The sequence below is a fragment of the Petromyzon marinus genome, unplaced genomic scaffold (genome assembly GCF_048934315.1).
Source record: "Petromyzon marinus isolate PM22_M1 ecotype Great Lakes invasive population unplaced genomic scaffold, UKy_Petmar_22M1.pri1.0 PM_Scaffold_31, whole genome shotgun sequence".
Taxonomy (NCBI): domain Eukaryota; kingdom Metazoa; phylum Chordata; class Hyperoartia; order Petromyzontiformes; family Petromyzontidae; genus Petromyzon; species Petromyzon marinus.
In genome coordinates this window covers 560,652-583,837 of record NW_027423291.1, presented here as the reverse complement: position 1 = coordinate 583,837, position 23,186 = coordinate 560,652, and the positions used below count along the sequence as shown (strand labels likewise).

At 47.7% G+C, this 23,186-nt stretch overlaps 2 protein-coding genes across 3 annotated transcripts in view; one reads left to right on the top strand and one right to left on the bottom strand.

Annotated features, from left to right (window-relative positions):
• Positions 1–12,282, bottom strand: part of LOC142923164 (NACHT, LRR and PYD domains-containing protein 3-like) — a 33,092-nt gene extending 20,810 nt beyond the window's left edge. The window contains exons 1-2 of one of the 2 annotated variants that reach the window (XM_076064099.1): positions 12,202–12,282; positions 11,193–11,288 (exon numbers count right to left, since the gene is read on the bottom strand). The gene's annotated coding sequence lies outside the window, so the exon portion shown is untranslated. The remainder of the gene's footprint in view (positions 1–11,192; positions 11,289–12,201) is intronic. The other variant, XM_076064100.1, reaches the window with a different exon arrangement.
• Positions 12,283–15,383: 3,101 nt separating this feature from the next.
• LOC142923165 (uncharacterized) lies at positions 15,384–21,368 on the top strand. Its single transcript, XM_076064101.1, has 2 exons — positions 15,384–15,643; positions 18,815–21,368. The coding sequence occupies exons 1-2, from the start codon at positions 15,457–15,459 to the stop codon at positions 19,468–19,470; spliced, it is 843 nt and encodes a 280-aa protein (XP_075920216.1). The 5' UTR covers positions 15,384–15,456; the 3' UTR covers positions 19,471–21,368.
• The last annotated feature ends 1,818 nt before the right edge of the window (positions 21,369–23,186 follow it).

The window sequence follows — 23,186 nt, the reverse complement described above, 5'->3', positions numbered from 1 at the left end:
CATCTCAAAACACTCTTCAGTGCAAGCATTTGAACATTCACATGAACACAACACTACGATAAAGAAAAGTAAAATGTAAACCTAATTCAAAACACCACACAGGTTTAGCAGATTAAGCAGCTGCGTGACACCACGTGCTCACTGCCTCGACCATCGTGATGCCACGCAGACGGCAAATTGCGTTGTAATGTGCAATGATCGGGATAGCGTCACCTCTAGTTGAGTGACGATTAGAGGGTGGGAGCCAGGTTTGATCTTGGGTAGTCCCTATGTAGTGGGCACTCCCATGCTCTCAATGTATGGGTAGAGGGTGCTCTGAGGTTGTCTAGCAGTGGTATGACGTCACATACCGCGCTCCCAGCAGCGGCTGGCGGGGCCATTTGTGAGGGGGCCGGGGGAGCCGACGGAGGGAGCCGATGGAGCCAGGAGGCCGACGGGGCGGGGGAGCCGGGGGGGGGGGGGCGACGGAGCCGGGGGGAGGGGGGGGCGACAGCGCGGGCAGAGGGAGCCGACACTGACTTTCTCATACATCATACACTGACTCATTCACACCATGCACTGACTCACTCACACATCATGCACTGACTCACTCACACATCATGCACTGACTCGCTCACACATCATGCACTGACTCGCTCATCATGCGCTTACTCACTCACACATCATACACTCGAACAACCACTGACCCATTCACTCATCATACACAGGTTCACTCATCGTGTGCTGGCTCACTCGCACATCATACACTCACTCTGCCGCTGACTCGCTCACACATCATACACTGACTCACTCATCATGCGCTGGCTCACACATCATGTACTCACTCAACCTAATACTGACTCGATCATCATACGCTGACTCGCACATCATACGTTGACTCGCACATCATACACTCACTCACGCTGCTGCTGACTCACTCACACATCATACACTGGGAGTGTCGTGCTGCCAGCTATGGCTGCAGGTTTTGTCGTACATGTTATGTTTATCGTTTGTTAATTTAAAAATCACAGTTCCTATGATTACTGCTGTTACATTGTTTTTGTAGCTTTATTTTGGTCTGGTTGTGGTTCAATAGTTTTCTGCAATGTAGATTCATATTTTGTTTGTTGCGTTTGCACCCGACTTAAGAGCCGCATGGCTCACAGGGCTATACCTAATAAATTAAACTTGAATACGCTTCACAGAAATGAGTAAACATGACCTTTTGTGGAGGTAGTGTGTTTGTGTGGGGAAGCCAAAACTTAAAGTACACACATGAGGCAACGTCAATGTTACTGTAATGTTCATTATGTTAAATAAATCACTTATACAGGACAGCAGTGGTCCAGGTGTCTGTGCAACCACCTTCCTATGCCTTTGAATCTCCACTTGCACTGTCTCTTAGGAATTCTTCAAAATTAGCGGCACGTTACATCATCATCAGCAGCCATTGTCTCTCTACCGCTGGATGAACGCCTCCCTATATTTGTTTAACGTGAGAAATTGATGAAGAAAATTCTTAATTTAACATTTTTTATTAGTATCAATAATAACGAAGCATCTGGTCAGTGAGTATGCACCACGTGCATTTACAACAGCATGCAGAGCATGAGACTATAACGAGTTTTGTACATCATGTTTGTAAACCCAAGTAATCCATTCTTTAGTATGAGATATTTATACATTTAACTCTTTGTGTATTGAGCTGTGTGTATTGCATTGCTGCAAACTAAATATCTATACTGTACATATACAGGCCGGTCTGACTTAACCAGCGTTCTTTCTACAAGAAGGTGCTATACAAGCAATATTAATTTATCCCTGGGGTGTCACTATATACGTATGACTTTATGAGTAGTCAAATAGTACGAGGAGATAATGCAATAGGGAGAAGGGGGTGAGGGCGTGGTCTTAGTCGCTTTATCTCTCATACAGCACACATCTCCACAGGAAATGAAAAAAATAACACCTGGCAAATGGACATACATTGATGTTTACGCCCAAGGCGCAATAACTCTATTGGTTTCACTATCGTGCAGCTCCACGCTACACACAGCAGACGCGTGCTCCCTACAGAGGATAAACTGTCGAGCGTCTTCTACGCCGACAGAACGAGCTTCAACACAAACATCCCCCATGTAGCTCCACAGACTGGTGGGTCAAGTGCTGTTAGTGAGCCCCTTTGAAGACCTGCACGCAAAGTGGGGTAGAAATGGCCAGCACCACACCTGGCCACGTTTGTCTCATAGGTTATACTGATTACCCATTGTACCAGGCACTCATTTAATGCAGACACAACCTAGAGGACCCAAAACCAGTGTAGATATCACGTGCTATTGATAACTGTGGCTTAGTTTGTTGTGCAGCATGGCTCGCCACAAACACACATAGGCGATGTACACAAACATACAAGATACAAATGAGAAAAATCTCCCATATCGTTTTTTACATTATTGGGATTAGTTCTGCTAGCGAGCACCTAAGAAGGCCAGTACGACACATGAAGGGGTGGATACATAAACACAATAACAATAAAAGCCATTCGCCACTCAAAATTGGTGACGTCAAAAAAGTGTTTGTGCCAGGCTAAGTGCACATTGAGGTCATGTGGACTGTCGAAGGCTCATGGGCAGTAGGTTACAGGATAGATAAAGGTGTCATGGGTTGAGTGACAGGGATGACTGGCAGATCTACCACCTGTGCTCCCTACTGTTCCACCTTGCTGCATTTTACTCATTCTGCACTCCGCTCGTTGTTGTGAGCATCACTCCTCCGCCCTCCGTTATTGCTGGAGGCGGACATCCTTCACAAAACTCCTCCAGAGACGCTGATCTTGAAACCACTGGTCGAGCTGTTGGCAAGCCCAAACAGCTCCACCATCCTTCTGTTACACTGCAGTCAAACTCTTGCCTATAGCGATAAGCCCCTTATATCTGGACAAACAGAAGCTGTTTGGGTACACAGTGACTGGGCATTTGGGCTACATGACCCAGCCAATGCTGCCTCACCTGCCTTAGTATCTCACTGATGGGCATTTGTCCAGATCATTCAAGGATCTAAGCTGCTCACATAATCTAGTTTGTTAAGCCCACGGTGGATCGTAGACAACTTGAATATGCAAAACCAGTGTGGATGTTCCTTTAAAAGGGATCCAAATTTCTCAAATGTAGAGAAGGGAGGGGATATCTGGCTGAGAAGACCCAGAGCTTTACATGGAGCGACAGGCAATGTAGCATTCACAGTGTGTTACGCAGCTGAGATAATTATGTTCAACCGATTCGGAGCATGACCTCTGCTGCCAAACTGGAGCTAGTCACATGCACCCTTTCCAGGTATGGAAAATTGTTCTGCTCTGTCCAAAACTGCCCCACTGCTCATGGGGAGTGGAGGGATGGGAGAATACGATGACAGAATACCCAGGCAGGTGCTTTGTTTTATGTGGGGATGAACGTAAACCCCATTTCTTAGTAGTACTCTCGAAGTTCAACAAAAGCTTCTCCAGCTCATACTGGATATAATTCTTATGGTGGGGATGGTTGTAATGTGGAGGTGGGCAGTGGTAATGCACGCTCCTGTCTAATGAGGAACCAACAGTTTGGGACAATTTCAAGATTATGTAAACAACGCCGCCAAGACCAGCCCAACAACCTGTTGCAATATTGGAAATGAATGGATTAGTGATTAAACGTGGTGTTTAATTGAAATACGAACGTAAAAACTGCTACAAGGGCCTAAGAAGGCAATGCAAAACTCAGATCTGGCATGAACAGAGGGGGCCTGATGGAAAAGCTGCAGCAGTTGAATAATAACTCTCAGTCAAATAAAGGATGACTTTGCAAACTTCAGTCAGCTCAAGGGAGCCTACTTTAATATATCCTGCGCAATTACAAATGCCAGTGGCAAGCTCCTCAGCAGTTGAAGGCGGAAACTAGCATGCTAGAAGTAATTATGCTCCCAAATGCAGAATCGCTCTTCGTCATATCCCTTTGAAGAGCTCATGCAAGCCACAGCAACCAAAGACCCTACACCTTCTGCATTGAGCCATTTGAGTATAAAGTGAGAGGTACCCTAAGAAAAATGAAAGAAATCACTAGTATCCAACACTTGCAATATCAGAGCAGAAATGCTGACACCCAGAGGCTCAACTATCATCACATGGGTGAGTAAGATCTTTTAACACACGTGGAGGGCAGGCTTGAAACCAGCTTTCAATGATGCAGCCTTTTTGGTTGGACTGCAGGCAGTCTTACTCGTGCCGTGTCAGTCATAGAAGTTGTTGGACCATACTTATATTTGCCTCAAGCAAGTCTTGACGAACAAAGTGGGGTATAATCTGCTGAGTAGTGTAGTGGAGGCTGTGAAATGAGAAATAATCAATTAGAGTGCCTTTAAAAAGAGCCTCTGTCAAGGTGATGTGCACATCAGTGAGATACAATCATCATTGGGAACAAGGAGGTGTACATTCAGCCTACATTTCTAAACAGAGAACATAAAGTGATGATCACAGGAGAAATCTGTGGATGGTAAGTGACAGGCCCAAATAATTGCATCAAAAGAAAAGGGAATGAGTGACCTCCGAATGAGTAAAGGTTGATTAGAAGTTCCAACAGGAAGCCTTGGTTGCTGGGCGGAGAATGAGTGAAGGGGAGTAAAGCGAGATGGTAGGGACGATATAGGAGAACATTGGGAGGGGAATAAGATGATGGGAGAGGCAAGCAGGAGCGTGTCCATGGTGGAACTTGAAGACAGCAAAGGGGATATTGTGCTTGATGCAGAAATTAATCGGATACCAGTGGAGGGATCAAACACGATCACAGCTTTACCAATTAAAAACCAGGCAACAGAAACAAACATGAGTACAGTATTACCAAAAACAAGACTGTCACACTATATAAAGTCCCACTAATTTCATGGATCGTTATTAAACAAAGGTGTCGCTTTAATCGACATTGTGAACTCGGGATGTTACGGGACAATGAGTCCCATAGGCAACGCCACGGGCTGAAGGGCACAGTGAGGGCTATCACTCCCTCGACTGACTGTGCGCGAGTAACAGACTTCAGCCTCTATTGACGATCTCTGTGAACAGGGAGGTGGAAGCCAATAGAGTTCATGTCAACAACAAAAACCGTGACCTTTAAAGAGACAATGCTCCTGTTAAAGTACGATTGACAGTACATTACCATTTTTACATGCTTCAGAGTACTATACCCATTTTAGAAGCAGCGTTGCTTTGTAGATTGATTTTGTTACTGATGGAGATAGTAAAAAAAGCATGTGGCAAGATGAGACGTTCATTCGAATCCGTGTTCTCAATGTCCTAGCCCCTTGGCATAGCCCCTAGGCTCAAGCACAAGACACTGATACTATTTTACTCAACACCCACCTCTATAACCCCCCTAATCGCTCCCCCTCAATCCCGCTATCTCCCCCTCCCCCCATCGCGATGTTATTTATCTTCCAAAAAAACTTCTTCGATAACACCGCTTTGAAATGAAATGTTTATAGTAAGAGACGATTCAGGCAATGGCCCTTTTGTCACAGCACTTCAGTCTCCTCGACTTGTGACATCGGCACCACCCATGAGGAGGCCGCATTTGTTGCACTCCAAGATGGCTTGGTGAACGCCCCTCCCCTCCACTACCCCGACTTTTCCTTGCCGTTTGTCCTTGATACAGATGCTAGTAACACTGGCATTGGAGCTGTTCTGTCTCTAGTTGTCAATGGCATCGAGAGTGTTATCGCATAAGGAAGCAGAGTGCTGTCTCCGGCTGAACAGCGGTACTGTGTCACACGCTGATAACTGTTAGCTATCGTGTTTTTCTTGCAACAGTATCTTCCATATTTGTATGGGAGAGACTTTGAGGTGCGCGCGGACCACGCGGCGCTGCAGTACGCGCTGCAGGTTGACCAGCCATCTGGCGAACTTTCACGCTGGTTGGAGGTCCTCCGTGACTACTCTTTTCAGGTTACCTATCGCAAAGGCTCCCATCACACGAACGCGGACGCCCTCTCGCGATTACCCACGAACGAGAGTTGCGCAAGTTTTTCGGGCTCCGGTCGCTGTAAGCCGCGCAACGAACACTCGCCCCCTACCCTTACGGCATCGGCCGAGGTTGTAACATCTGAGGGAGCTGGGGATCCAGTGGCGCGTGATGCTGTCATTGGATTGGACCACGAAGAATGGGGGCGCCTCCAGGTTGAGGACGCTTCCCTGCTTAAATTGCGATGCGGAGTCAGAGAGACTGATGGGGGCGAGGATCGATGGGGTGTCGCCTCTTTCATTCTCAGAGGTGGATTGCTCATGCATTGGGACGGAGAGATGCGATGTTCCAACATTGTTGTGCCCACCGCCCTGCGGGGTAAGGTCATTTGGGCGGTGCACGAGCGTCTGTTGCACTTGGGTGTGCATAAACTAGCATTGGCCACACGTAAGTCGGATTTCTTCTGGCCTGGCATGGCTGAGGATGCTGCTAATTTGTTGAAGGGGTGTGTGCAGTACACGCGGTAGAAGCCGCTCGTGGGAATAAATATTTTCTGGTGGGAGTCGAGTATTTCTCATGATGGCCTGTGGCCTGGCCGCTTCCCAAACAGTTGGCGGCAAAGATCACTGAGGCATTCCTCAATGGCTATGTAATTGTAGTGGCATGGTTGAACATGATCGCCACTAATCATAGCCGGCAGTACTAGCTTGTGTCAGTAGGGAGCAGAGGGGAGGCTGAACCTGCTGGATTAATGATGACGGGCCGTTGGCCAAGGCAATCCCTGGGGGAGCATCGTGACCAACGGTCAGGACCCCAGATCCCGGGAAGGGGGCTGGGGAGATGATGTCATTCTCCAGACCCTCGGAGACGGTCCTAGAAGGAAGGCGTGGCCAGGGGCGGAGTGAGCCAGGAGCCTATATATAAGTCAGGTCCCTGAGCGGTCCCAGCAGTTGTTGTCCGGCCGAAGACTGAAGAGCATCCTGGAGCCCTGAAGAGTAGAGCCCAATGGGCAGAGCCGAACCCCTGGCTAGGGTCGGCTCGAGCTTGTACCAGTGAAAGCTCCAGCTGATAACCAGTGAAGACTCAAGCGAAGACTCAAGCCCCAGCAGTATAGATGTCGTGATAGCCAGTGAGAGGCAAGCTAGTCTGGAAGGACTACCTCCATAGAGTATCGGGTGAAAGGGGCCATTACCCCATTGTGTAATAACCTGTTAATGTTATAATAAATGTGTTGCCTCAGAGTAAGCTTCCTCCAGTTTATTACCCACTACATAATGGACAAGAGTGCTCCCGAACATCTTCTGAACAATCAGGGCAAAACATTTTCTTCAAAATTATTGCAAGAGGTGTGCGTTAGTTGTGAACCAAGAAAGTACGCATGTCACCGCACAATCCGCAGATGGATGGTATGGTTGAGGTGGCTGCACAGAACTCTGACCTCCATGTTGAGTCATCAGGTCAGCGAGAACACGACCCCCTGATTCATGTTCAGTTACAAGCCGCACCCAACAAGGCTAAATCTTAAATCTCTGACTCCGTGTGCTGTACCCTTCAAAAGCTTTCAGAAGTGCGGGAGACTTCCAGGGTAAATTCTGATTCGTGCCGATTGGCCAATGAATGGCTGAGGGGCTTCCGTACTTCAAAAACATGAATGGGCACCTGGGGACAGAGCTTGGTTGCACTGTCCACAGGTACCGGTGGGTACATCGCCCAAATTGCTCAAACCCTGGAGAGGGCTGGTTGATGTGATTCGGGTCATTCGACCGCAGTGTGTCCAGATCCGCTTGGGGCGGCGGAGTTGATTTGTACACTCCTCTTGCCCTAAGCCCTTTATTGCTCCCTGTGAGTTTGTTCCATCTCCACACTGTGGGCGCCGAGGGACAGATGTGTCCGGCGAGCTGGCATGTGTGCACATTGAGGTTGGTCCTCAGCGGAGTCGTGTGCTTCCTCCCTCAGGTGCCGCGCGCCTGATGTCCCCCGAGCCGCCGCCTGCGCTGTCTTCACTTGATTCGAGAGAGGAGAACCCGTCGACCCGGCCTACTGCTCTTCGTGAGGAGCCGGATTCGACTGGACAGTTGCATATTTCCCCTGGGACCTCCAGGGAGAGTGAGCCCACCTCCACTGGAGGCCCAGCCACGAGGACTCGCTCAAAAACTCTTCGGATTTTGTGACACCCATGCACACACACTCCCACACCATCAGTTGCTTGTCACACTCAGTAGGCCATATCGGTTATTGGCTGAACCTAGCCTTTGTTGTGCTTATGGGTATTGTTACACGGTGAGGATGGGAGTTGTTGGTGATGGAGGGGATTCCGTGCATTCGCGTTTTATATTTTCTCGTGTTGTTCTGTACATTTGCAGCTAGTGTATATATTGTATAGGTGGGCTTGGTTATTTATATGCTATTTGTTATTGTTATTGAGGCACACATAGCGTTTAGTCACTTTTACTCGCTTTTTTCACCTTATTCACTTAAGCAACCATTGGAAAGATGTTCTAAATCATACCAAACATTAAACTAATTTTCAATGGTATTTATCCAAATAGTGATATACCAAACTTTCATAGAAGCTTATTTCACTTCACACCTACATTTGTAAACTCCTCCCCCGCCCCGTGCCGGTCCTCTACGTTCCAATTCACACCCCCTCCCCCCCTCCGTGCCGGTCCTCTTGTGCGTTACGGTCATTTTATGCTAATTCCTTTGTCAAAGCATTTTGTTTCCTCCCACACAGCTTAAAAGGACGCGACCTGGGATGGACTGTCTTCACTCCAACGCTGTCCTCATGACAGTACGGTCCCCTTCACCTGATGAAGGCCACTTGTGTTGTGGAAGAAACGTCATGATTTTTGTTGTTTTATTTTTTACCTACGTGACTTTACCGAATAGAACCAAAGAGTATGGATCCTTGCAGTCACGAAAGCTTCAAATCTAGAACTTATTCACTTGGTTAGTTTTAAGGGGGAGTTGACAGCCAGGACGGCTGAATGCTACGAATGGGGGGGGGGGGTAATGTAGTGACATCGGGAATGCCACTGTGTAGTGCCGGCCTGAGAGGCACGGCGTGCGATGTAATTACATCACCGACACCCCATATATGTGGGTGTAGTACCAGCCCTAGTGGGGCTTGGTGAGCGCTGAGTCATGGCGCTGAGTGGCACCACGTGTGGCGTGCAGTGCTGTTCTCTATAGGAGGGGTGTGAAAGTGTCAACCATGAATGAGGTTAATGTGGGCCATTGCACTCTGGTTGACCCTGGAAGGTACATGACGGGTAAAGTCTACACAGGGGCCCCAAGTTGGGGCCAGTGGGTAGTCACGTATCAGGGCGAGATCTTGCAATAGGAATCGAGAAGGTAGTCGTGGCCAAGGGCAGAGCCGGCCACGACTGGTGAGCATATAAACCGGGTCCCCAGAGGGACCGGGGTTCAGCTTTGCTGTTGTCTTCTGAAAGATCTACATTCAACGTCCGTGAAGAGTCACCAACACATGGGCAGGACTCAAGCTGGAGTCCTGCTCATTGTAGCTATCCCAGAGTGTTAGCGCAGATAGCCTGGTGGTCCACCACCATAGGTTGTTATCTGGTAAAAGGGAAGTTACCCCTTCGTGTTGGTATAAATAAATGTGTTGCCTCCAAAGAGTATGTCTGCGACTCAATTGAACCGACTACACAATGGTGCAAAGGTCAGTAAAGTGACCGAGGCCACCAGGGGCTGTACCAGTATACCACATCAGATTAACAAGGGGCTCAGTGGTGGCAACAAGTTATCCCCTTCGCCTGGAATGCAGGAGGTCGTGGGTTCGATTCCAACCCCGACGCCTGGATATTTGGAGTTTGCATATTCTCCCCGTGGTGGCGTGGGTTTTTCTCTGGATCCTCGAGTTTTTTTCCCTCCACATTTAGAAATATGCGTTTACAGTATTTGGCTGCTACAAATTTCCACGTGATAAGCCACTTCGTTGAGCTACGATTTGTGGCCAGGTTGCTTTTGAAAAACAGCTATATAGCTCAGTGGACCTTACTTGGTACAATAAAATAAAAATCTGCCGATTCCTGGAGTTATACTATAGGAAGGCCTGGGTACCCAAGGGACCAGGTTACAGCATCTGTCAGTTCAATGAAAAATCTAATAGCTTAGTGAACTTTGCCTGGTTCATAAAATATTTTGTTAGTGTTTAACCTCACGTGACAAACAATAAATCCAACAAACACACCCAGTGCTGAAATGCACTGAAAAACAGTAAATGTACCAGAATGAAGCAGTACACATCTTGTCAAGTTGTATTTATGCAACAAAGAAAACTAAAGAAAAATAACCAAATCCACATTAGATGTGGATGTGATCATAAAGTAAAGCACTTCTGGATAATGGGCACCCTATGCCCTGTCGGTCGTGTTGATTTTTTACCATATTTCACCACGCTGACTAGTGCGGGTTGGTGAAGCGAGGGGGGCAGAACTGATTCATTTGTCACTCGCCTCTGGATTTAGTCCATGGGTGTGTAGTGATGTGCGCTAAACACTGTGCAATTGGACGACCCCACATGCCCTGGGCACCCTTTCGCATGAGATATTCAAACTCAATCTATTTTGCAGGTGAAATATTTCTGAAATAAAAATGCAATGAAGGAAAAACAGAGAAACTGCCATGACACGGTGCACAGGTGTGAATTAATATATTATAATAATCAGTCACACGACTGACCATACAAGGCAAGCACACCATGGTGGTGTTTCCCAGCGCCTATCTCGTGACTCGGTATGGGAATCGCTGCGGCGGTGTCCGCTTGTGCAGCTCCATGCGACCCACAGCAGACGCGCGCTCCCTACAGAGGATCCACGGTCGTGCGTCGTCTACACCTACAGCACGAGCTCCAACACAAACATCCCCCATGGAGCTCCACAGACTGGTGGGGCAAGTGCTGTTATTGAGCTCCTATGAAGGCTGGCATAGTACACGAAATGGTAAGTGGTCAGAACCACGCCGGACCGCCTTTGTCTCCCCAATGTGTGATGTTTACACACCGCCCCAGATACTAATTTGCGTTACACACACATTTACCTCCCTACCCCCCACCGCACACACACTCACACACTACACCGTTTTCCACACACACACATTTAAGCACCAATCAAAAATCCCCCGTGTATCCTACACAGGTGGTTTATATTCTGGACCACACCACCCACCGTCCCCCATGCACCACGAACTCCCCACACTCACCCACGCTGTGAAGTGTCGAGTCGCCCCGCGTCTCTCGCCCCTGACGCGGCCCAGTTCCCCGTGTAGCCTCCTCTCCCCTGCTCTCAGCCTCTGGCCCTGACGCAGCAGAAAGGAGAGGGGTGGAGGGGTGACGGGAGGAGTGAAAGGAGCGTTGAGGGGAGGGTTGGGGGGAGGATCGGTGGGAGGGGTGGGAGGGGTGGGGTGGGGTGGGTGGGGTGGGGTGGGTGGGTGGGGTGGGGTGGGTGGGTGAGGTGGGGATGGGTGGGGATGGGTGGGGATGGGTGGGTGGGGTGGGTGGGGTGGGTGGGGTGCCCCTTGCTTTCTTCCGCCCCTCCCCCCACCTCTACTACTTATTTTAAGCCTCTGTCTGTTCATCCCTCCGGCCCCTTTTTTCTTGCTTCTCTGTCCGTCTTTCCTCTTCTTACCTCTTGTGTCCCTGTATATGTATTTCTGCTATCTTATACCTCGTATTTGTTCACTCTGTCTATGCTGGTATGTTCAACCCAGAGGATGAACACGAAATTTAGCACTCTTCTGAAATTCGTGGTCTGCCAGGCAGGTGTCTAACTGTGTCGTTGGACGACTGGTTTTGCATCACGTAAATTTTTCTTAGGTTTTTTGAATTCTCGTCTCTCATCTTCTTGTTGTATTTACCTCCGTGCAGTTTAACGCTCTCTATGTGTTGCGCTGATGTCACCCTATGTGCTATTTGTTTTTACACCTGATGAAGATCGCTTGTGTTGCGGTCGAAACGTCGTGATTGATTTATTTTAATATAATTTTATGGTATTTCTACATACGTGACTTTACCGAAAAAACCAATGAGTTAATCAATGGTTCTCTGTGTGAGTGAGTCTATGTGTCTCCATGTGAGTGAGCCTATGGCTCTGTGTCAGTGAGACTTTGGCTCTCTGTGTGAGTGTACTCTGTGAGTGAGTCTATGGCTCTCTGTGGGAGTAAGTGGGTCTCTAAGGCCACAACCATCTTGCCCCCTGCCCAGTGCGTCCACCTGGTTGAGCTGCAGGAGTCTATTGTCCACCGCTCCAGACCGCACAGATATCCGACGTCCACCTCCAGCACAGACACCAGCAGATTCTTAAACCTGGTTGTGGAAGTAAGGACACGAGAGGGGTAATAGTCAACCACCATTACCACCATCAATACCACCATTACAACCACCAAAATCACCGCTATCGTTAACACCACCATCAATATCACCACCTCCACCACAACGATCACTATCAAAATCACAATACTCTTTGGTTCTTTAGGTAAAGTCACGTAGGTAGAAAAAAATAATAGATCACGACGTTTCGATCGCAACACAAGCAACCATCATCAGGTGAAAAAATATAGCGAGAAAGCTGCTGAAACACAAAGTTATATTGGCTTGAGATAAGCTCAGCCCAAGGGTAAGTGGGCGGGGCTAGAGGTAGAATTTGCATGTAAATACAACACCACATCGTGGAAAAGGAAAGAGAGACACAGACACCGAGAGACATCCACACACAGAGAGAGGCACACACAAAGAGACACACGAGAGACGCATATAGAGAAAAACACACCGGCAGAGAGAGACACCCACACAGACAGATGCAGAGAGAGATAGACACAGAGGGAATTACATAATTGCCCATGAATTACTATGGTGTGACAATGCCAATTACCAATGTCAAAGGGAACATCAATGAATGGTAAATGTGGGGTAATATCCCCAGAAGAGCATGTAGACTACATTAAAAAATAAAATAATCAATCAATATAATATCACATATGGGTTCAGTTTAAAGTTTACTTATGACAAATAATACTGAAATAATTGTGCTCCATAGATTATCTTAATGGTCAAGTTACATAACCATCACGGAATCACTTAAGCTGACCATTTAAAAAGACATTAATTGCAAGATGTTGAGTAAAGGAAATTGTTTGGAAGTTCATCTCACACTAAGTACATGTTACTATAAATCTAAATCTGCATAGTTCTCGATCAGCAAAGTCGCAAACATGTTTTACCACAAGCAAGGAGTTCGGTGTAAAGCTGTTAAGCAAATTAACCACTGCACACGGTTGTAAAGCTCTCTGCCTCAAAGACAGCACTCTACCAAGTGTCGCGACGCAGCTGCGGATGCCGCATGACAATAGGCGGAGTGAGTGAATCTAAGTAGACACTGACCCTGTCAAAGGGGATCCCATGTCTAGAGTATTTGTGGCTGGTGCTACACATTTCTAACGTGATTAGCCATTTAGCTGATCTATCATTTGTGGAAAGGTCGCTTCTGGAAAACAGCCACATAGCTCAGTGGGTCTCACCTGGTAAAATAAAAATAGTTTATAGAGTTCGTTCTGCCTCAACGCGTGTTTTCATAACGCCATTTGGATATGGTACGATGGATGTAATAGGGAACACGTTTTATAACGCAGATGCTAAATGGATATAACGCGATTGAGTCAACAGAACCACGTCGCGCGAGTAGGAATGTGCGGTTGTACGGCTGCCTGGGCACAGCGTCACACGAGGCATTGGGATGCTGCTGGATGCTTCCTGATGCTCCCCACGCGCCTCAGTCTTTGTTCAGCCGACACACGCATCTCACGCTGTTATCACGGACTGTGCTTTACCCTGTATTAGTCATTGTAACGAGGGAGTTTACACAACGCGGTGTTATTCAGCAACGCAACTGCCGCGTTATAGAACACTGCAGTAAATATTGTCGCGGTGTGGAAGGAGCAATGAACGTCATCTTGTGGCATGGAAAGGCATCGCAGCCCTAGCGAGCAGCCAGAGACAAAGCCTGCACGCACGGCAAAGTTGTGATTGACCCGGGGACTATTAGCAAGTGACACGTATGGACTAATGGTTACTCTAAATGACGATGTTGACGATGGTTATAACGTGCTACAAATATGCAAAACGCACATCGCATTAGCTCTGACAAATAGCGGACTTTTTTTAAAGTTATCGTTTACAATGGTTAATTTGTATATCATGCCAAGTGAGTAATTTGCGTGTGGACCCTGACAGCGGCACTCAATGTCCAACTCTTGCGAATGCTCTCAGGGGATCTTTACCGTGCGCTGCGTTCACTCACTCAGCCCCAATCTCCCTGTCGTGAACTCACCACTCACCCACTCACTCACCTCACCCTTCAACTCACTCACCCTCCTCACCTATTAATTCTCCTCATTAACTCACTCACCCTGCAATCCCCCCCCCCTCCATCACCCGGCACTCACCGCCTGTCCGTGACCACCTCTCCCGTGCCTACAACCACAAACACCACCACCACCTCTCCCGTGCCTACAACCACAAACACCACCACCACCTCTCCCGTGCCTACAACCACAAACACCACCACCACCTCTCCCGTGCCTACAACCACAAACACCACCACCACCTCTCCCGTGCCTACAACCACAAACACCACCACCTCTCCCGTGCCTACAACCACAAACACCACCACCACCTCTCCCGTGCCTACAAACACAAACACCACCACCACCTCTCCCGTGCCTACAACCACAAACACCACCACCACCACCTCTCCCGTGCCTACAACCACAAACACCACCACCACCTCTCCCGTGCCTACAAACACAAACACCACCACCTCTCCCGTGCCTACAACCACAAACACCACCACCACCTCTCCCGTGCCTACAAACACAAACACCACCACCTCTCCCGTGCCTACAACCACAAACACCACCACCACCTCCTGCTGCTGCTGCTGTCGCGGTCTCCGCGTGGCGCCGCGGGTCCAGGGGGAGGCCTCGCGGCCCAAGAGCGGCGCCACGGCTCCCCCCCTCCCGCTCCTGGCCCCTCCCCCTCGTCCCTCCTGGCCCCTCCCCCTCGTCCTTCCTGGCCCCTCCCCCTCGTCCCTCCTGGCCCCTCCCCCTCGTCAATCCTCCTCCCGTTCGCGACGTGGAGTGAACTCAGCCCCGCCCCCTCCCGCCCCCACCGCCCCCCCCCCCTGCGCGGCCCCGCTGCCCATTGCAAGAATGGCGGGAAGCGGTCGCGGGGCCTACCGCGCGCCGCCTCTCGCGTGATTGGCTCGCTTCGCGTCACGTGGGGAAGGCGGAAGAAGAGTATGGGGGAGGAGCTGCGCGGTAAGGGGCGGGGCCGTGGAGTCACGTGGTGGGCAATGATTGCCAATAAGTGGGCAGGGATGGCTGTACGTCACATCCGGTGATATAGGACACGCCCCTTCGTGACGTGCCTCACACTTCCTTCCGTCCCGCGTGCCGTCAACACGAGCTCAGCATGGCGCTGTTGACCGTTGGCGTTCCGCTGTTGGCCATGCTTGGGATGGAGATCTTCATTTATCTTCGTTTTAAGCTTTCCATCTCATACTTTTACCGCGAGACCACGACGCTGCAAACGGAGAGGATGGGCCTGCAGAATGTGGAGCTCTGTCAGAAGAACAAGACCATGGAAGTGGAGAAAGATGGTAAGCTACCATTTTCTTTGGTTCTTTCGGTAAAGTCACGTAGAATGAGAATAAAATAATAGATTGATAAAATAAAATAACACAATAATATTCTCACGACGTTTCGGCCACAATACAAGCGGCCTTCATCAGGTGAAGGGGACGAGACTGTCTGGAGGACAGCGCTGGAGTGAGAAAGCCACGCTGAGATCGCGATCTTTAAGCTGTGTGAGAAGAAACAAAGCGCCTTGACAAAGGAATTAACATAATTTAGCATTGAAATGGCTGAGTGATTAGCTTGTGACTGGTCACAGAAAAGGCTATGTTAAAGTTAAAGCATACACATCCGCAAAGGCACCCCTTGACAAAGGAATTAGCATAGAATTTAGCATTGAAATAGCTGAGTGATTAGCTTGTAACTGGTCACAGAAATAGCTATGTTAAAGTCAGAGCATATACATTCACCGAGTCACCTAGTACAAATCAAACAGGAGAATTTAGCATTGAAATAACTAGGCGAATTTAGCATTGATATAACTGAGTGATTAGCTTGTGACTGGTCACAGAAATGGCTATGTTGAAGTTAAGGCCTACACATCTGAGCTATTCACAGTAACTGGGTATACAATATATAATGAATACTATATACTGAACCAATAAAAAACACAAACATTTTAATTACCTCAATGTTATCAATAAACTCTATATTCTCCAATCAGCTAAGCTACCAACAATAAGTCGTTATATATCACAATGCTATATGGCGAAAAATGGGTGGATTCTTACCCTCAACTTTAGCACCACGGATAGCTACGGGTCCCGTTCAGACGGACGAGTTCATCGATGGTCGGAACAGAGGAGGGGGAGAGAGACAGCTGCGAGGCGCTGTTATACTCCATGTTGTAAACCATACCATTAACCACGGTTAAGCTATCCGTGTTGCTAAAGTTGAGGGTAAGAATCCACCCATTTTTCGCCATATAGCATTGTGATATATAACGACTTATTGTTGGTAGCTTAGCTGATTGGAGAATATAGAGTTTATTGATAACATTGAGGTAATTTATATTTTAGTATTTTTTTTGGTTCATGATATAGTATTCATTATATATTGTATTGTATACCCAGTTACAGTGAATAGCTCGGATGTGTAGGCCTTAACTTCAACAGCCATTTCTGTGACCAGTCACAAGCTAATCACTCAGTTATTTCAATGCTAAATTCGCCTAGTTCAATGCTAAATTCTCCTGTTTGATTTGTACTAGGTGCCTCGGTGAATGTATATGCTCTGACTTTAACATAGCTATTTCTGTGACCAGTTACAAGCTAATCATTCAGCTATTTCAATGCTAAATTCTATGCTAATTCCTTTGTCAAGTAGTGCCTCTGCGGATGTGTATACTTTAACTTAGCTATTTCAATGCTAAATTCTATGCTAATTCCTTTGTCAAGGGGTGCCTTTGCAGATGTGTATGCTTTAACTTTAATATAGCCTTTTCTGTGACCAGTCACAAGCTAATCACTCAGCCATTTCAATGCTAAATTAAATGCTAATTCCTTTGTCAGGCGCTTTGTTTCTTCTCACACAGCTTAAAGGTCGTGATCTCAGCGTGGCTTTCTCACTCCAGCGCTGTCCTCCAGACAGTCTCGTCCCCTTCACCTGATGAAGGCCGCTTGTGTTGTGGCCGAAACGTCGTGAGAATATTATTGTGTTATTTTATTTTATCAATTTATTATTTTATTCTCATTCTACGTGACTTTACCGAAAGAACCAAAGAAGATGAATCCTTGCAGTCACGAAAACTTTAAATCGAAATTTAAGCTACCATTCTTAGATGTTCTGTTTGAGAAGAGACCTGATGGCTCATTGGGGCATTCTGTCTACAGGAAACCCACCCACACAGATTCCTACTTGAAACCTGATTCCCACCACCACCCAGCCCAAAAGAATTCTCTCATCAAAACTTCATACCATAGGGCTCATTGCATTTCGGACCAACACCACCTGACCAGTGAATTAAAACATGTACACCTGGCCCTCAAAAGGAATGGTTACTCTGACCGTACCATCCGCCAAGCTGTTTCTCCCTCCATACAGAAACAACCACTTGATACTCCGGCCAAAACCATCACACTACCATATATAGCAGGCGTTACTAAAAAGATTTCAAAAATTCTAAACAAACACAAGATCCAGGTCCGGTTCAATACAGTACACAAAATTCGTGATCTGATCCCATCCGTGAAGGATGGCATTCCTGACTTACAGTACCCCGGGGTTTACAAATTGAGTTGTACCTGCGGTGATTGCTATATCGGGGAGACAAAGCGACATGTCTCTGACCGAATTCGCGAGCACAAATCAGATTTGAAACACAGCAACACGAATTCTTTGCTGATCACTGTTACAACCATGTGGGTGATCACGATATAATTTTCTCCGATACCAAGGTTCTTTGCAAACCCACGGGTTTTTATCAGAGATTTGTTCACGAGGCAATTCAGATCTACAAACACAGACACAATTTCAACCGAGAAGTTGGTTTCAAATTAAGCAACCATTGGAAAGATGTTCTAAATCGAACTAAACATAAACTCATTTCTGTGGTACAGTATATTTTTCAAGTAGTGGTACCCCAAACTTTCGCAGCTCTCAGCTCCCCCCCCCTCCCGCTCCTGGCCCCTCCCCCTCGTCCCTCCTGGCCCCTCCCCCTCGTCCCTCCTGGCCCCTCCCCCTCGTCCCTCCTCCCGACTCGCGACGTGGAGTGAACTCGCCCCCGCGCCCCGCGCCCCACCCTGAGCGGCCCCGCCGCCCATTGCAAGAATGGCGGGAAGCGGACGCGGGGCCGACCGCGCGCCGCCTCTCGCGTGATTGGCTCGCGTCACGTGGGGAAGGCGGAAGAAGAGTATGGGGGAGGAGCTGTGTGGTTAGGGGCAGGGCCGTGGAGTCACGTGGTGGGCAATGATTGACAATAAGTGGGCAGAGATGGCTGTTACGTCATAGTGTACGTCACATCGGTAATGACGTCACGATAAATAACACGCCCCTTCGTGACGTGTCTCACACTTGCTTCTGTCCCGCGTGCCGTCAACTCGAACTGAGCATGGTGCTGCTGATCGTTGGCGTTCTGGTCTTGGCCATGCTTGGGATGGGGATCTTCATATATCTTCTTTTTACGCTTTCCATTTCAGACTTTGACCATGAGACCACGACGCTGTCTACGGAGAGGATGGGCCTGCAGAATGTGGAGCTCTGTCAGAAGAGCAAGATGCTCCGTCTGGAGCTACAGCATCAGCTGGAGGAGTTCATGGAGAACCGAGAGACTCTCCAGAGAGAGATCAGGAGCCTGGTTCAACAGCTTAAAGAGCGCCAGTTGGAGCTGGAGCCCACGAGAGTGCCTTGCAGGGAGAGCAAGTCTCTGCATGCAGATTTTCTCCGAGACTGCAATGCAGCAAAGCGGCAAATGTCGCTGCGCTGTGAAAACGAAGATCTCCGGAGGTCGCTGCACGCCCACCTGAGGAAGTTGAACTTCCTGAATCCGCAGAGAGGGCAGGAACAGTTTAGGCTGCGCGGGAAGCTGGTGCGTCACGAGGACATGTGGCATGGGGAAAAGAGGCTGCAAGAAGAGAACCTGCATCTCCGTAGCCAGCTGAAAGAGCTAATATGGACCGTGTCTCAAATGTACAATGATGCCACCACCACCGAGGCCACTTCCACCGCCGCTGCCACAGCTTCCACCACCGCAACCGTTTCCACCACCACTTCTGCCACCACCACCAAGCCCAAGAAGATGAAGAGATTTAGCCATTGGTTCCGAAAATTGCTGAAGCGCAAGTCGGCCATTTAAAAATATTGGGGAAATTGTGAAAATGACACCACCCTAATTAAAACATTACTCAGAAAGACAAACATACCCCATAGAACATCAACAAAGTCATATATAAGACAAAATATCGTACATTTGCATGCAACACTCTAATAAATACTGTATTGTGAGCAAAACATAAAGTTACTTAAATGGAAAAAAAATCTGTTATTGTCACTTACCTTTAGTCCGGATGCCGGTCTGCTTGTCGGGAGGGGGCGTAATGAGTCCCTGCACACACGGGGGCGGTGGGAGGGGGGTGAACGTCCATACACACACACAACAGCGACAATCATCCGCTGTATAGCCTTACCAGAATGTTGGGGCAAGCGCCTATGAAGCTCTGAATGGCACACGGGGTGAATGGCCAGCACCCTGCCCGGCTGCCTCTCTTTATCTCTCCATACACGAGACTCACAGGCGTACATGCGTCCGTGCACACACGCACAACAACAACGCAACAACCGTCGTTCACCCCTAAGTGGCGGTGACATCACCACAGCACTTGTGCCATGCTCGGTGCATTTTGAGGCCACGTGAAGTGTCGAAGGCTGGCTGGCAGGAGGTCATGTAATAGACGCAGGTGCCATGGATTGACTTAGGAAGATGATGGGCAGATGCAACAGCCGTGCTCCCCACTGTGCCAACTTTATTTGTGTCAGTTGTTTGGCGCTCTGCTCGTTGTTTTGAGCCTCGCTCCTCTGCCCTATGCTGTTGCTGGAGGGCAACTGCCTCCACTTCCCCAGCAGCACCTTTCATGAACCTCCTCCACAGAAGCCGATCATGACACTGCTGATACCAGTCATCAATAAGTCCAATCAGCTCCACATCCTTCTGCACCACATCAGTCCATCTCTTCTCTACCCCGTACCACGCCCATTTAGCACCATCTATCCAGCCAAATTGAAGCTGCTTGGGGATGCCGTGACTGCATACGGACTGCATGACACAATCAACGCAGCCTCGCTTGCTGGAGGAGCCCACAGATGGGCATTTGTCCAGATATTCTAGGAATCTGTGAGCTTACAAAGTCCAGTCTGGTTAAACCCTGAATAGATCGTGGGCAAGCTAACCTTAATGTTCCTTTCGAGAGAGATAAGGAAGGGTATAACTGTGGCCGAGAAGACATGAAGATTTTTATGGAGTGACATGCCAGGTAGCTTCCACACTGTTGAGCAGTTGATGAAAATATAATGCTCGAATTATTTTAAATGAGACCTCGGCTCCCAAAACGGACTTGATCATCAGCACACTGCCCACTCCACTCTCTCCTCAGGTGCCCCAAATACATGAGGAATTGAGGAAGGGAGCATTTTTATGATGTAAAATACCCAGGGAGGTGATTTGTTTTCGTGGGGCTGATGGTAACGGCCCATATTTTAGTAGCATGCTTCATGTTTAGCTGTAGTGTCTCCAACTTCTCCTTAGAGTGGGCAGTAATCACCAGATCATCCGCATTCATAATATGGTTTAACAATAGAGAGCCATACCATGACCGGCTCAGGCATCGATCAGCCTCCCATTATATCTATACCAGATAAATTCTACTGGTACATCCATGGAAATCGTCTCAAACTACGTAGTCAAAGAAAATGTTCAGTCGTGTAGGGGGCAGAGGACATCCATGTCGCACATTACTCACACATTCTATCATCCCTTAGCTCCATTACGTCGATTTTTCATGAGACAGCAGTTGTCTTTCTATTGTTTATATATGCTTTATCGAAAGAAGAAAATAGTATGTTTGCTTTAATTACTGTAACTCTGTGTTTTATTTAGCTTTGGTAATTTGGGTGATCCAGGTCTCTCTTGCAAATGAGACTCATCCTGGTCGCTTTAGTTCTCGCCTTGTTCAACTCAATAAACTGGTACTCACTCCATTATGAACTCACCCACTTCCTTAAATCTATGACTCACGTAAATACTCCCTCTCTCTCCTCATGAGTCATATATTTACCTGATCACACAATCACCCGATCATTTACTGTGTCAACCTCACTCACGCACTTTTTCATGCTCTCAAGAATGACCCACCCATTCTATCACTACATAAATCATCATCCCCTTCCCTCATTGACCCACTGGTAAAATTAAAATACTCGACAGCAACAACACGTGAGATTATACTCAGGCTTACACTCACATGTGTAAAGAAGCTCCTTTGCAGGTTCCATTTGATAGATGATTTATTTCACGATGATGTATTTACAACGCAAGAGTACGACTCACACGAACCTTCCCCCGTACAGTAACCTGTACCTGTTTCAACCCATCTCCACTGCCCCCACTATAAACTTTGCCATCCAAGAGAAGTGAAGTAGAAGACAATAGAGTCTGCTGAGAGAATCTACCGGGGAAAACTGCTGGAAGTTACCAGGGCGTGGCCGTGCGGGTATATGGGGTGATGCCTTGGGGACTGAAGAACAACTGCAGGTGGACGACATCGGGGCCGACTGTTGGAAATCAACATGGTGGAAACCATCAAGAAAGACTGTTCGAGATTAATCTACTCTATTAGAAACCACCGGGACTGCAGATAGTCATAGCCTTGTGCAACGTGTGAGTCGCACTCTCACCTTGTAAATATGTTATCGTCGGGAATAAATCATCTAGAAAATGAAACCTGCGAAGGAGCTTCTTTACACATGTAAGAATGCAGGACATGCTTTATCAGCAGGCCGTTGTTTTTGTCTACAACAGACCTATGCACACGATCTTGAAAATGGCATTTGATTGGGATTGTCACCTTCAACCCATTCTGAAATCGTCCAACTACCAAAACCCTTGTCTGCATTATACCTAAAACTTGACCAACGTGGCAATGTTATTTTCTCATTTTATTGACAGTAAACAAAAAACATGGCATAGTTTTTTTTAATTTCCCTGTTAACTTGTACATACGAGTGGAACGGTGTCACAATGGTTTGTGCATTGCACTATGAATCAGGCCACTTGAGTTTGATTCTCGGTTATAGTTAACATCAAACAAACTGGCCATGAGCCTTTTCGTTATCAACCCACGTTGAGAAGCATGATGGCGTATGGTGAAACAATCTCCATGACTGATCCAGTATGGGAAGACTTCACCCATGACAATGGTTATACATTTATTATTGTTTTTGTTTATTACCACCAAAGGAGTAACTTCAGACCTGTTAGCCAGCCTATATATACTCATAGATAAACTTTCGCCTAAACACCACCATTGGGATGAAGCTGACTTGGTATCTTCCATACTCTTTGGTTCTTTCGGTAAAGTCACGTAGGTATAAAATAAAATAAATCACGACGTTTTGGATGCAACACAAGCGTCCGTCATGAGATGGCAAAGCATGATCTGCTGTTGAGGCAGAATGTTTAAAAGAGTTTGAAATGGGTGTAGCCCAACGGCCATAAATAAGTGGGCGGGGCCAGTGATGTTAATGTGAGAAATTAGCATGTAAATGTAAGAACGGAGAGTGGCCTCCTCGTAGAGGGCATCAAAGTGGCCATGTTAATGTGAGAGATTAGCATGTTAAAGTAATATCGAAGAGTGGTGGAATCCAAAGGCATGAGAGTGCAATCCAAAGGACATGTAAGCATGAGAGATCTAAGAGAGAGGCATAGAGAGAGACACAAAGAGTCGGAAATAACAGCTGACATAGGCAGGTAGGATGGAAATATCAGAATCATAAAGAAGGTACACCACTCTGTGCTAT

What these genes read in the sequence shown, in the direction of transcription:
- LOC142923165 (XM_076064101.1), top strand. Translation starts at nt 15,457, where the DNA reads ATGGCGCTGTTGACCGTTGGCGTTCCGCTGTTGGCCATGCTTGGGATG. An exon ending in CATGGAAGTGGAGAAAGATG is followed by an intron (nt 15,644 to 18,814) that starts GTAAGCTACCAT and finishes TTTCCATTTCAG; the next exon opens with ACTTTGACCATGAGACCACG.